The following is a 15000-nucleotide window of genomic DNA, read 5'->3' as shown; positions in this document are numbered from 1 at the left end:
CTAGTGTGTGTGTGTGTGTGTGTGTGTGTGTGTGTGTGTGTGTGTGTGTGTGTGTGTGTGTGTGTGCGCGCGCGTGTGTGTGTGTAATACAGTAGGAGCGCGCTGTGGTGAGCCGTGGTGGGTAACGATAAGACCGCCAGCTGGGGTAATGCTGATAACGAGACGGGATGCGTTCTGATATGATAAACCTCTTGACACAGATACCACCACGCTCGCTTGCCTCTTTTTCGCTTCATCCGTCTGTGTGTTACTACTGCCCCATCACACTGCCTTCTTGCCTTCCTTCATACAGTGTCACCTTCCTGCCTTCCCCCTCTCTCCTCTCCCTGCCTTTATTCCTACTGCCTCACCTCCTTCTTTCTGTGCATATATACAATAAGTCACCCAGATTACTCCCCTTCTCCCTGTCTTTCCCTACCTCTTCACCTCCATCCACACAGTCTCACTCTTCTTATTTTACACCATTCCTTCCCTCGTCCTTCCCTTCTTCATTACAGCCTAATTCTATCTACCCATCCATCCATTTATCTATCTATGTATCTATCTAGCAACCTCATTTATTCATTTGTTTATCTATGTATCATATTTCTTTCAGTTTTCATTTTTCTGCTTTTTATTTATTTATTTTTTTCCGAATCACAAGCAAATTCAAAGCAAGAAGGAAAGAAAGATAAAGGAGTAAAATGTGAACACGGATATGGAGACACAAATAAGCATTCGTAGCAGCTATCATCCTTCCGGGGGTCAAGGCCAGGGCAGAACACACACACACACACACACACACACACACACACACACACACACACACACACAGGAGAGAATCGCGCGTACCAACAACATGCAACCTACTACAACACTGTTTCTCGACTGTCTCAGAAGAATCCAATTTAGTCTCGTCCCGGGGCTTGCAACGGCCATGAAATATTGCACTGCATTCTCAAAAGTTTCGAGGGTCCTATCTGGGTTACGCTCAACACGATTTGGTGGAAGTTGGTGGGGATCTTGAAGGGTGTTTTCGTGGTTCATGTGATAGTTTAAGAGGTTGTAGTAGAAGTTGTGTTTTCGTGGTTCCTGTGATAGTTTAAGAAGTTGTATTAAAGGTTGTGGTGGTTTTCAAAGTGTTTTCGTGGTTCATGTGATAGTTTAAGAGGTTGTAGTAGAAGTTGTGGTTGTTTTCAGAGGTGCTTTCGTGGTTCCTGTGATAGTTTAAGAGGTTGTATTAAAGGTTGTGTTTTCGTGGTTCCTGTGATAGTTTAAAAGGTTGTATTAAAGGTTGTGATAGTTTTCAAAGATGTTTTCGTGGTTTCCTGTGATAGTTTAAGAGGTTGTAGTGAATCTAGTCTAACTTATAAGGGATTTTAAGAGTATGTTCATGATGCAAGTATTAGTCGAGGTCTTAAAGGGTGTTTTCATTATTTCACTAATAGCATAATAAGTTCCAGTAGAAGCTATATAGGTTTTCAATAGTGTCACTGTGAATCTGGTGGTGACTGAATAGGTTCTAGAATATTATTATGAGTCCAGTAATATTTCAGCCCTTGGAATGGTAATGAAGGTATGTCACTTGTTACTGGAATAAATTTAGCCGAGTTTAAAAGTATACTGTATCTATATAACTGTGTAAGTGTGTGTGTGTGTGTGTGTGTGTGTGTGTGTGTGTGTAACAGTAGGCCGCGAATACGTGTCTCGGCAGGCGCTAATAATACCCACCGACACTCAGCCAGCCACCCGGTGCGCGCCTCCCAACACAGCGGCAACCATCTCCCTCTGCATCATTCCCTCCCAATAGACGCCAGGCAGCGAGAATGAATGAAGGAGGAAGGCAAGGGTTCAGACATGACACGCGCGCCATCCTGCCATAGCCTTCCTTCCCTGATCAAAGAATATCGGTCCCACAAACTGGTACGTCATGAAACACGTGCGGTAGAGCATTTAGTAGGCAGATACCGTCTCTGGTACTTTACACTCAGTAAAAGGCAGATATGAGTTTAGCACCATGGTATATTTAGTAGGTAAGTAAGGTGTTCGGTATGGTACAGTCCATGAGAAGGCAGAGGTAAGCCTATTAAGGCCACTCAGTCTCCAAGAAATCATGAGTCATCGAACACAAGCTGTGCAGTAAATCTAGCAAGGAGATACACATGGATAGTAGTTTGCAGTCCATCAACAGGCAAAGATAAGCTAATCAAGGACCTGTCAGTCCCCTATACACTTGTCGGTCTCCTAAACATAAAGTGTCATCGAACACAAGCACTGCAGTAAATTGAGAAGGTAGACTAACGCCTCTAGCATTCTACAGTCTATTAAAACCAACTGAACTCATGTTAATCGCCTCAACATCCAAGCAACTAACAGACTTTATACCAGATTTGACTCACTGTGCTTCCGCCAAGCCAACTGTCTTAAATTAGCGCTGCTTGAGTGTTTGAGTGACGCGCGACGTCACACAATCCACGGTGTCTTGACACCACTCTGACCTTTCTCACTCACTGACACACTTTCTCCTACCTAACCACTTTCGTGTGTGTGTGTGTGTGTGTGTGTGTGTGTGTGTGTGTGTGTGTGTGGTGGTGGAGGAACTTGCAGGTTACAACTTTTATGTTAAGTAAGCAGTGATGGCCGAGTGGTTAAGGCGTCTGACTAGAAATCAGATGGGATCTTCCCGCGTAGGTTCGAATCCTACTCACTGCGACACATTGAAGAATCTCTTTGATGAACAAAGATTTTTGTGTGTTGACCATCCGACACGACGGTTTATTAGTAAGACTGTAAAATAATGCAAGTGATTTACATATATACAATTCTATACATCATTTTGAATAGTTCCATGTTTGGCTAACCTCTAAACAAAACATTAGATTAATAATAAAAGATACACTCTTTTAACAACGCAGTGAGTAGGATTCGAACCTACGCGGGAAGATCCCATCTGATTTCTAGTCAGACGCCTTAACCACTCGGCCATCACTGCTTGATATTATATGAAAGAATGACTAGTTATAAATATTTAAATGCTTAGTCAGTCACACGCATGCATATTTATAATTAATTGTGTACATATACGCGCGCGCCTGTGTGTGTGTGTGTGTGTGTGTGTGTGTGTGTGTGTGTGTGTGTGTGTGTGTGTGTGTGTGTGTGTGTGTGTGTGTGTGTGTGTGTGTGTGTGTGTGTGTGTGTGTGTGTAATCAGTGATTGGCCAGGCCCTGCATGTTATCATATCTAACAGGAGACAAGGAAAGGAGACAGCAGAGAGAGCCAGTGTGAGCTTGTGGCGGTAGTAGTGGCGGCTGTCTAGTGCTTCTGTACAGTGTGTGTGTGTGTGTGTGTGTGTGTGTGTGTGTGAAGAGACATTGTGGGGAAAACATCTGGTGAATTAGAAAGGGGACAAACCAGGAAAAAAAAAAAAAAAGTGAGGGTGATGAAAATAACTTAGAAGGAACAGGAAAGATGGAAAAAGATGAACTAAAAATGAAGAAAATGGGAAAACAGAAACAGTGAAATGAAAATAAAGGATAAAATTATGACGATGGAAAAGGATAAAGACGATAGAGAAAATGTAAATAAGAAAATGTAAATAAGAAAACGGGAATCAAAAAACGTCAATCAGAAAACGTCAATAAGAAAAAAGTCAGTCAGAATACGTAAATAAGAAAGAAAACGAAGAAAGAGAACGTGAATTAGAAAACATGAATCAATGAATCAATGAACTAATCTTTGAGGAAGTCATTCAATGCTAGACAAAAAAAGAACTTCTAAATATCTCTAACGATGAAAATGAAAGATAAATTGACCGAAAGGGAAATAAATAGTGGAAATTAATATAAATATTGAGATTAAGACTGTTGAACCCGTCACTACTACTACTACTACTACTACTACTACTACTACTACTGCTGCTGCTGCTGCTGCTGCTGCTGCTGCTACTACTACTACCATTATTGTTATTTTCATATTATCACGATCATTACTATCATTACTATTAGTACTATCATCACCACCATCACCATCATTCTCACCATTATCATTAGCGTCACCACCATAAGCACCACTGTCCGCACCATCATCACCATCATCACTGCAGTTTTTTTCATCACCAACAGCAACAGTGATACCAACGAATAATATTGAATCCAACTACTTAATGATTAGCAAACAAAACACACACACACACACACACACACACACACACACACACACACACACACACACACACACACACGGTCTCATCATCATAAAGTAATCAACACAAAGGGAAAGTAATAAGTGTTCTAATTAACCGGGGAGAGTGGACAGAATAATTATACCCGGGAACAAAGAGAGAGAGAGAGAGAGAGAGAGAGAGAGAGAGAGAGAGAGAGAGATTAATACACAGGATAAGTTAGGTTAGATTACATTAAGACTGTTACATTAGGCTGGGTTCATTTTCTAAACGCCAGTAATTGAAAGCTTAAAGGAAAGTGGAAGTCTCTCTCTCTCTCTCTCTCTCTCTCTCTCTCTCTCTCTCTCTCTCTCTCTCTCAGCACAAAGCACACGCAATCATATTCAGCAATGATTTAGAACACTCAGTAATCGAACGAATCACTTGCAGCAGTTATCAGATGGAATGGACTCAGTAAGCAGGTCGTTGGTGGCGAGTCAATAGGTAGCTTTGGAACAACACTTGACGAACACATGGAAGGGAAGGACAAATGGAAAGAGCCAGGTGTGCTAGTCTAAAGGGATTGCCACGTGTAGGCTTCTTGTACTCCTTTTGTTTACGTTCCAAGTCACGCCGGGCACTTCTGTAACACTCCAAGCCGTTAGTGTCGCTGCAAAGTATTAGCATCGAATTTTAGAAAGTATATGAAGGTTGTGTGTGTGTGTGTGTGTGTGTGTGTGTGTGTGTGTGTGTGTGTGTGTGTGTGTGTGTGTGTGTGTGTGTGTGTGTGTGTGTGTGTGTGTGTGTGTGTGTGTGTGTGTGCGGTTTTTCTTTTATAAATATGATGATAATAATAGTAATAATAATAATAATAATAATAATAATAATAATAATAATAATAATCAGCACATCCTGAGAGGGGGTCCATCCAGAAAGCTTCCATTATGTTCTTATGTTCTTACGGCAAAGTGAAGTGGCGACAACGAAAATTTAATTAAGCAGTATTTTTAGTCCATATTTTACCGATAACTCAGACCACAAGAATGTAAATAGATAACCAGGCCAGAACACCAAGAGCTTATCAAAGACCCTGTTTACGCCACTCAGACCAATACACACACACACACACATCTTTCTCCCAGTAAAAAGTGTAAATACTCGAGTATCCTAAAGGACTTGGTAGAGAGGAAGAGTGTATAAGTAAGACAGAAGGTGGATTGCTCAATGTAGAGATGATGATAGGGAGAAGTGTGGCTCTGGCTTTGAAACTTACAGCACAATGAATACAACTACGCACGAGGAAGTAACCCCTTGTGTGTGTGTGTGTGTGTGTGTGTGTGTGTGTGTGTGTGTGTGTGTGTGTGTGTGTGTGTGTGTGTGTGTGTGTGTGTGTGTGTGAATAACGAAATAAATATATCATCACATGCATCACACGCTTCATTAATGCACTGATGGATAAATGGATGGATGGATGGATGGATGGATATCGTAACCCATTCAATACTGGGACACACATTTTTACCTTGAGATTTGTGTGCGATTAGACCATTTCATTTACATTATAAAGGGTCTATGGAGGTCGGAAGGTTAATGGCCACAGTCTTCACTATTTTAATCCCCCAAACATAAGTTTCTGAAGCTGTATAAGATCACCAAATAGTAAGCAGAATGAATATGGAAACCCGTCATGGTACTGAAGGGGTTAGTTAAATAATGAATGTATAAATGGATGGACGAATGGATGAATGGAGGGAAGGATGGATGGATGGCCCTTGCTAAGCCCCGGCGGTGTGCTGCTGGTGTCCGCTTTGTCATGATTACTTATCTGTCATATCTCTGTAATCTGTGATGGTGGTGGTGGTAGTGGTGGTGGTTTGCTAGAACATAGTAAATGCTTACCTAGCCTAAACTAACAAATAACTAAATGACACACACACACACACACACACACACACACACACACACACACACACACACACACACACGTTACCGGAGCAATAAGTTTGTTTGTTTTTTTGTTTTTGTTTTTCCTGATTCACGAGGCTCTACCCTTCTAGCACCGGGATGTTGTGTTAGTTTTGCTGCAGTGTTCGCTCAGCTCAGCAGTGGAGACCGTTCACCCTGGCTCCATCCTGCCCGCTGTTGCCTCTTATCCTGTTTGTCAAGGAAGCTACACACTAAGTCAGCCTCCTTGTTCTATACCCAGCTCTAGTTTACGGCTGAGTCAAGGGGGTTACTCTATGATATGCATCTCTCTCTCTCTCTCTCTCTCTCTCACACACACACACACACACACACACACACACACACACACACACACACACACACACACACTGGCGACGTCTCGATCACATGGACGTCAAGATAAAGTCAGTATTTAGATGTGATAATGAGTGATGGGTCAATACTTACTGGTGACGATAACTTGTTTTGTTTAGATCTCTCTCTCTCTCTCTCTCTCTCTCTCTCTCTCTCTCTCAGGTGCGGTAATGCTAAGTCTACTAACACTCATTCTAGTTTATCTTTCTGAGGTGTTACGTAGAATGTGATGCATCGTGTGTGTGTGTGTGTGTGTGTGTGTGTGTGTGTGTGTGTGTGTGTGTGTGTGTGTGTGTGTGTGTGTGTGTGTGTGTGTGTGTTTAGTATTGGAATGTGACCACCTGCCTCTCCCACCCGTCAACTGTGTCCAGTGTTCCGAAACGCTCTAGTCTCCTACCACAACTATTTTCAAAGGCCACAGAAATGCTTAGCCGTGCTCTCAGAAGTGTTTCTCCAGTTGATGATATATAAATACAATAAATCTGTCATTAGAGTCACGAAAACACCTTTGAAAACCCGTGTATCTTCAATCAGAGGCGTGGGCAGCGTGTCGAGCACCGTACCTGTGACATTGTGCTAGAAAGGATTAACTATTGAAGCGTGAGTCAATATTTTCATCACAATGAGGACTCTATTCTGATACACTGCCATATCTCCACTCCCTTCAAAGCCTCAGTTGAAGTTAAACGGATTTACAAGGGTATTTCTTACAGTTTTAGTGACATATTAATGAGATTTCTGTACTATCAAGAGGAGAAACACTCTTAAGATCTCGGCAAGTCATCTCTGTCGCGGTGGAAGAGCAAAGCGTTTAAAAATATGGCCTTAAGTGTGAGAGAAAAGGATGTTAACCCCTTCAGTACTGGGACACATTTCTACTTTGAGATTTGTGTACGATTAGACCATTTCATTGATATTAGGAAGGGTCTATGGAGGTCAGAAGATTAATGGCAACAGTTCACTATTCTAATCCCCCACATGAGTTTCTGAAGCTGTATAAAATCACGAGATAGTAAGCAGAATGAATAAGGGGACGCGTCATGGTTCTGAAGGGGTTAAAGAGGAATAAGTGAGATAATCATGTTTCTTTATCCACTGCAGTATAAGAAACGCCAGACTCTCATAGGCTGACGAATCAAGTGAATGGAAAAATAAGAAGGAAAGAAAAAAAAAAAGGAGAGAATAACGAAAATAGAAAAAAAACCCATTATTTCTACCACTGTTGTGAAAAAATACATGAAAAGACAGACAAAGACAAAATAGAAAAAGAAATAAGTAAGAAAGAAAAAAAAACTATACAAATCCTGGAGAGAAGGAAGTGAACGCAAAGACAAAAAGTGAAAGATAAAGAGAAAACGAATAAATAATAAAAAAAGAGAGACAAGGAAGTGTGATAAAAAAGAGATAAGCAACTCAACAACACCGCCTCTGACACAACGCCGGAAAGAAAAAGAGAGGGAAAAAGTTAAAAGAAAGAAAGAAAGAAAGAAAGAAAAAAGTGAGAACGAGGAAGAAGGAACATTAGAGAAAGTGAGAGAAGGAAGGCAACCAGCTCTCTCTCTCTCTCTCTCTCTCTCTCTCTCTCTCTCTCTCTCTCTCTCTCTCTCTCTCTCTCTCTCTCTCTCTCTGCGTCGCGACATCACAGCCAAAATGCCGTCACGTGACATCGACAGCTACGTCACACACCACCCCAAGTCAAGTAAGTAACGCACACACACACACACACACACACACACACACACACACACACACACACACACACACACACACACACACACACACACACACACATCAATTTTGCTTTGCTTTCTTCTTAGACAATTGTTTTCTCTTGTTGTTGTTGTTGTTGCTTCTTTTTTTTCTTTCTTTTTCTCTTCTTCCTCATCCTCCTTTCTTTCTTTTTATTTTCCTTCGTCTTCTTCTTTTTATTCTTCTTATGCTCTTCTAATCACTTATGGAAATACAATACCTTTCTACAACACACACACACACACACACACACACACACACACACACACACACACACACACACACACACACACACACACACACACTTCGCCTCGTTATCAACCTCACAAACAAATTCAATCTTTAAGAAGAAAAAAAAAAAAAAAAAGAAAAGAAGAACAGATATTGTGTTGGTGAGATTGTTAAACCTTATCAAGAGAGAGAGAGAGAGAGAGAGAGAGAGAGAGAGAGAGAGAGAGAGAGAGAGAGAGAGAGAGAGTATTGTTAGCGCCATCATCATCAGCATCATTAGTATCATTAGTCACAATAACGAAGCGCTTTTGTACATACGCTTGTTTCCAATTACCACCACCACCACCACCACCACCACCACCCCTGTTTACCTCCTCATAGGCTAATTACTCTTACCTGCGTGTAATGTTTGCAGGAGTGAGTCAAGCTCGTTAGGTTCTGTCTAATACTTTTTGGGCCGTTGCTCGGATTACAGAAAGAAAGAAGAGTGGGTGATGATGACAATGAAAAAAAATGAACTAGGAGAGGAAAAATGTATATAGGAGGAAAAAGTTAGGGAAAAAATCAATGCGTGGAGAGGACAGGAGGAATATAAATGTCACAGGGGGAGGGAAATGGTGCTGGAATAAATGTCAATGTCACGGGGGAGGGAAAATTTTGGACAAGTTGAAAGCGGAAGAAGAAAGGAAAGAATATGAAAATGTAGAGCTAATAATCTTCTGGTAAATCGATAAAGTTAATAAGGTCATGTTAAGTCAGATTACATTACGTTAGGTTAGGAATAAAGTTACCCAACCTAACCCAATCCAACCCAGTAACCCATCCCAACCTAACCCAGTCTGACCATCACGCACGAGTATGAGAAGAAATTTTTGTCGAGTTTTTTGTCACTTTACATAAATACACACACACACACACATACGTACATACATACATACGTAAATGAATGAGTGAGTAAAAAAACAACAACTAAACAGCACACACACACACACACACACACACACACACACACACACACACACACACACACACACACACACACACACACACACACACACACCAAAACCTTATTGCCACACACAACCAACACGCCTGCACCACACCACGCTACACTCCGAATAATCCTTGGGGGGCTTAGCGGTTGTGTGGTGGGCGCCGGCGCTCCTGACAGCCTCGAGAGCAGGATCACAGCGTCTTACCGAGGCATTACCTTGCTAGAGAATCCCATCAGGTAAAGAAAGGCATGACGGGGGGAAGGGAGGGAGAACAGCTGGATTACATGGAGGGGAAGATAAGGGGAAGAGAGACGGGGTGAAGGCCGTGGTAGGTGAGTAAAAGGGATTATGATATCTTCAAGAGATTCTAAGAGTCTGCCGCGTGTTTAGAGGGAAACAGTAACGTGAACGTGGGATTAAGATACAAGGGTTTTGAAAAGATCAGCTGGTGGGCTCTCTCTCTCTCTCTCTCTCTCTCTCTCTCTCTCTCTCTCTATATATATATATATATATATATATATATATATATATATATATATATATATATATATATATATATATATATATATATATATTCATACCATGTGGGCTTTTCATGGGAATTTATGGGCTAAAGGGGATATTTCTTTTAGAGTACCTCCTATCTCAAAGCCCACTCGCTAGGAAACCATTGCCATGAGTGAGGAAGCCCAACCTGCACTCAGACCGTGGACAGGATTCGAACACGTGCGCTTGGAGACCCCTCGGACCCCAAAGCGCGCATGGTTCCACTGTACCACGGCGCCCGCCCCCTGCCCTCTCTCTCTCTCTCTCTCTCTCTCTCTCTCTCTCTCTCTCGACATACGCACATGCACGTAATGTTAAGACGGCACAACCAAAACTTTTAAAAACAAAGTAAGATAAGAATGCTCACCAATGTTTTTTTTGTGTGTGTAAATAGTAGACGTATTTATATAAATTCAAATAATGATGATGATGATGATAATAATAATAATAATAATAATAATAATAATAATAATAATAATAATAATAATAATAATAATAATAATAACAAAACTAGCAATAACAATAGTAATAAAAATAATAATGACAATAATCAATAATAACAACACAATCACGTTTCCTGACCTTCTCCTCCTTCTGCCGTCCTACCTACAGGCAGGTCCTCGTCTTCGTCAAGCAGGGTGGCGCGGCAGTTCACGTGGCTGGAGGTTCTGTGGCTGGGCGTGGTGGTGGTGTCCTACTTGATGGGATACGCCGTGCAGATCAGCATCATAACCGAGCGGTACAGCCTGGAGGAACAGCCCGTCAACAGAGGCCTCTACGTTGTCTTCTTCCTCCTGCCGCACCTCCTCGCCGGACTCAAGAACCTACAGTAGTGAGTGTGTTTTGTCTTGGTGCTTCGAGGCTTCCGTGTCTCAGTATCTCAGTGTCTCGGATTCCTTGAGAGCGGCGGCGTGTGCATGATCTTGTTAATTCGCCAACACTCAATCCATCAGTCCTAGTTGGCGAATGTTTGAGTGATGTTATCTTCCCTTCAGAGTGTGTGGGAGGAGAGAGACGCCATGTGCCCTATCCTGTTCATTCTTAAATTCTGTAGGAGTGGCTGTGTAACGTTGTTTTCTTCTGCAGGATGCGAAGAAGAGGGGGAGTGTTTCGTTGATGTTATGGTGATGGTATGCTCTCTCTCTCTCGGATGAGCATATCCTAACCTTTCTTTTTCTCAAGGGCCTGTAGAAGTGCTCCTGTAATACTGTTTTCTCCGGTAGGATAGTCAGAAAAAATAATGCGAGTCCTTTGCTACACTACTAAAGCAACGTTATCTTCTCCTTGGTGTAGGAGGGAGGAGAGAGAGCACGTGTCCCTCGGTGGCTGTTTCCTAGGAATTGTAGGGAGTGTTTTTGTGACGCCCTCTTCCCCTCCAGGATAATACAGGGAGGGAGTCTGTTGTCTGTTGCCCCAGCGAGTCTCTCTGCCCTTCAGGAGCTGCAGGAAACAAAAGTCATGAGTCACGGGAGGCCCTAAATTTCCCCTTCCCTGTGTTATTTTTCCTTCCTCCTCCTTCCTTCCCTTGCCTTCCCTTCCCCTCGTCGCTTCAATACATAGTCAATTAATTCAGTCAGTCACTCAGTCAAAATTCCTTCCTCCCGTGATGTTCCTTCTCTCCAAGCGACGCAAAGGAACACAAAAGAGGAGCAACTTGTACATGAATAAACGGGTTCTCAAATGCTCGCCTGGAATACACTCGTTAATCTAATGCTAAGTCAGTAAGTAGCTGTAACAAGGCAGGACACTTGTATGAATTGGGATGATAGGTTAGGTTAGGTTAGGTTAGGTTAGGCTAGTCAGTAAGCAGCTGTAACAAGGCTGGACACTTGTATGAATTGGGATGGTAGAAATAGGTACGCATGTTCTATACAGAGACTGCCACGTGTATTGTATGTATGAGGATTCCTGCAACAACCCTTACGTTCTTATTTGACAAGCAACAGACTCGCATCCGTTAGACATCAAGGCGACGGGACGTGGGGGTGGGGGAGCGGGGAGTTCGTGATAAGCACACTATCTAATCTGAAGTATGAGGTGTAGTGGATTAGTAGAAAAGAATGTTACTCCATCCTCTCTTGTTCTCTCTCTCTCTCTCTCTCTCTCTCTCTCTCTCTCTCTCTCTCTCTCTCTCTCTCCCCTCCGTTGTAGCTCCGTTTAAGCAGTTCATTGAGAGAGAAAGGTGCATAAATGAGTAACGGACAGAAGGAAGGGATGCAACACAAAGGAACTTGCAGGAAACACACACTAAAATTGGGTTTGTTCACCTTTTTCTTTCTTTCCATCCATAATGTTTACCTTTTTACTCTTCGCTTCATTGATTTTTCTACCTATCGCCTCTTTGTTTTCTTTCTTTCTTTCTTTCTTCCTTCATTTTTTTTTTTTTTTTTTTTCGTGTATTTCTCTACTATTGGCTTTATTGACGTTTCTGCCTCTCGTTTCTTTCCTCTCGGTTTCTCCTCCTCCCTTGTGTCTCTTTTCCTTACTGTTGTCTCTCTATCTCACTTCTGCCTTCCCGTCCCCCCCCCCTTTAAGCACTCTTTCTTTCTCTCTCTCTCCTAGTAGTTCTTTCTTTTTAACCCCTTCAGTGCTATGACGTGTTTCCATATGCATTCTGCTTACTATTTGGTGATTTTACACACCTTCAGAAACTTATGCGTGGATTAAAATTGCGAAGATTCTGGCCATTAATCTTCTGACCTCCATAGATTCTTCCTAATGTAAGTGAAAATCGTCTAATCGTATCCAAACTCAAGGTAAAAATGCGTCCCAGTACTAAAGTGGTTAGCCACTCGCCTTGGTACGTATTCTTTCCTCTGTCATTTGTCTTCTCAACACTTGGTTTTGTCTTTCTCAATCTTATCACTTTATCTTTTATTTTATTACCTCCTTTTCATGTTTTACTACTACTGCTGCCACCACCACTACTACTACTACTACTACTACTACTATTACTACTACTACTACTACTACTACTACTACTACTACTACTAGTACCATCAATCTCTAACTGAGCAACCATAACAGTGACATTTCATTCTTCTCTTTCCTACACGCCACCCCGTCACCACCAACTCCTGCTGACACGAACCACTGAACAACCCTACCATCCCCCTACTACCCTGCTACCCCTGCCCTCGTCTCCCCTGCTAGCCACCACCGGGAGTCCACGGAGGAGGAGGGCGAGGACGGCGCAATGGGCTGGCTGGTTCATGTGTTCTTCCTGCCCTTCAGTCCCCTCATCAGGTATGTTTCGGCTCCATCCAGTATATTTCGGCCCGGTATTCTGAAACGCTTTGCTCTCTCACCACGACTATTTTCTAAGGCCACAGAGACGATTAGCAGGGTTCTCAAGAGTGCTTCTCCTATTCATATTGTTGAAATTTTGTTGATCTGTCACTAGAAACGTAAAAATAGATAAATAGATAGATAGGAATAATAGTCAGTGAAATTTCGTCTATAGTCTTTTGAAAGCATGTGTGTGTGTGTGTGTGTGTGTGTGTAATTCACTGTTTGATCTGCTACAGTCTCTGACGAGACAGCCAGACGTTACCCTACGGAACGAGCTCAGAGCTCATTGTTTCCGATCTTCGGATAGGCCTGAGACCAGGCACACACCACATACCGGGACAACAAGGTCACAACTCCTCGATTTACATCCCGTACCTACTCACTGCTAGGTGAACAGGGGCTACACGTGAAAGGAGACACACCCAAATATCTCCACCCGGCCGGGGAATCGAACCCCGGTCCTCTGGCTTGTGAAGCCAGCGCTCTAACCACTGAGCTACCGGGCCGTGTGTGTGTGTGTGTGTGTGTGTGTGTTTTACTGTTTGATCTGCTGCAGTCTCTGACGAGACAGCCAGACGTTACCCTACGGAGCGAGCTCAGAGCTCATTATTTCCGATCTTCGGATAGGCCTGAGACCAGGCACACACCACACACCGGGTGTGTGTGTGTGTGTATGTGTGTGTGTGTGTGTGTGTGTGTGTGTGTGTGTGTGTGTGTGTGTGTGTGTGTATGTGTGTTTTTTTAATTGCAAGAGAAGTATCTGGCCATGGCCAACAACAGAAAAAAAAATGGAAGAACACGGCCCACTTGATTGCCAGTTCCCTTAAAGCGTGATAGAGTTAGCCAAAAGTCTGGTGTGGAAGAAGCGCGGCGTAGAAGTGTTTCTCCGTAATCAGGGTTCACTATACGCTAGATCCTCTCGTTATTGCTGTTGTTTTCCTCTGGGTTTTTTTTTTTTTTCATGTGATATATTCATGTATTTGTGAACGAGAATAATTTGAGACAGCAGAAGGCGTCCTCCTTGTCACACTCCACCACCACCACCACCACCACCACCACCACCACTACTACACTACACTACGCTACATAGAGGCCCTAAACACCACCTAACCTAACCCAACCTAACCTTAACACCGCTTAAACCAACCCAACCTAAACCAACCTAACCCAACCTAACCTAACCTAACTTAACCTAGCCTAACCATTCTTCTGCAGATTGGTCCGGGCTGTGCGGTTCGGGATGCAAGAGAAGGAGAACTGGGAGGACGGCATTAGGTAGGTAGGAGGAGGAGGAGGAAGTGGGGAAAGGAGAGTAGTAGTAGTAGTAGTAGTAGTAGTAGTAGTAGTAGTAGTAGTAGTTAGTTGTTATTGTTGTTGTTGTTGTTGAAGTTGTTGTAGGAGGAGGAGGAGGAGGAGGAGGAGGAGGAGGAGGTGGTGGTGATATTAATAGTGAGATTTCCGTAAAGCATGTTTTGTTGTGGCACGAGAAGGTATAATGATGATGTGCTATTATTCTCATTCTTTTTTTTCTTTCTTTCTTTCTTCCCGTCATTATCATCATCACCTTTAATATCCCCGCCCCCCACATCTTGTTACGCTCCACGACGCCCAATTAACCACCTTGAAGTGTATAAGCTTGAAGTGCATCGTTGTTCCTTGATAACCCAAAAACTTCAAAACAAGCCTACCACCGTCACAGGTTCCTGGATGAAATGGTGACCCTGGGAGTAT

At 42.7% G+C, this 15000-nt stretch overlaps 1 protein-coding gene and 2 non-coding genes across 3 annotated transcripts in view; 2 read left to right on the top strand and 1 right to left on the bottom strand.

Annotated features, from left to right (window-relative positions):
- LOC123511483 (XK-related protein 6-like) overlaps positions 1 to 15000 on the top strand; it is a 30225-nt gene that overhangs the window by 6064 nt on the left and 9161 nt on the right. The window contains exons 2-6 of the mRNA XM_045267421.1: positions 8010 to 8156; positions 10591 to 10810; positions 13132 to 13224; positions 14485 to 14544; positions 14969 to 15000. The exon at positions 14969 to 15000 is cut by the window's right edge and continues 102 nt beyond it. Of these exons, the coding sequence (XP_045123356.1) occupies positions 8108 to 8156; positions 10591 to 10810; positions 13132 to 13224; positions 14485 to 14544; positions 14969 to 15000 (454 nt within the window). The 5' untranslated portion in view covers positions 8010 to 8107. The remainder of the gene's footprint in view (positions 1 to 8009; positions 8157 to 10590; positions 10811 to 13131; positions 13225 to 14484; positions 14545 to 14968) is intronic.
- Trnas-aga lies at positions 2610 to 2691 on the top strand. Its single transcript has one exon. It is a non-coding gene; the product is annotated as a tRNA-Ser (tRNA).
- Positions 2890 to 2971, bottom strand: Trnas-aga. The gene has a single exon. It is a non-coding gene; the product is annotated as a tRNA-Ser (tRNA).

This window comes from Portunus trituberculatus, chromosome 31 (assembly GCF_017591435.1).
Source record: "Portunus trituberculatus isolate SZX2019 chromosome 31, ASM1759143v1, whole genome shotgun sequence".
NCBI classification, from domain to species: domain Eukaryota; kingdom Metazoa; phylum Arthropoda; class Malacostraca; order Decapoda; family Portunidae; genus Portunus; species Portunus trituberculatus.
This window is presented reverse-complemented; position numbering and strand designations above follow the sequence as displayed.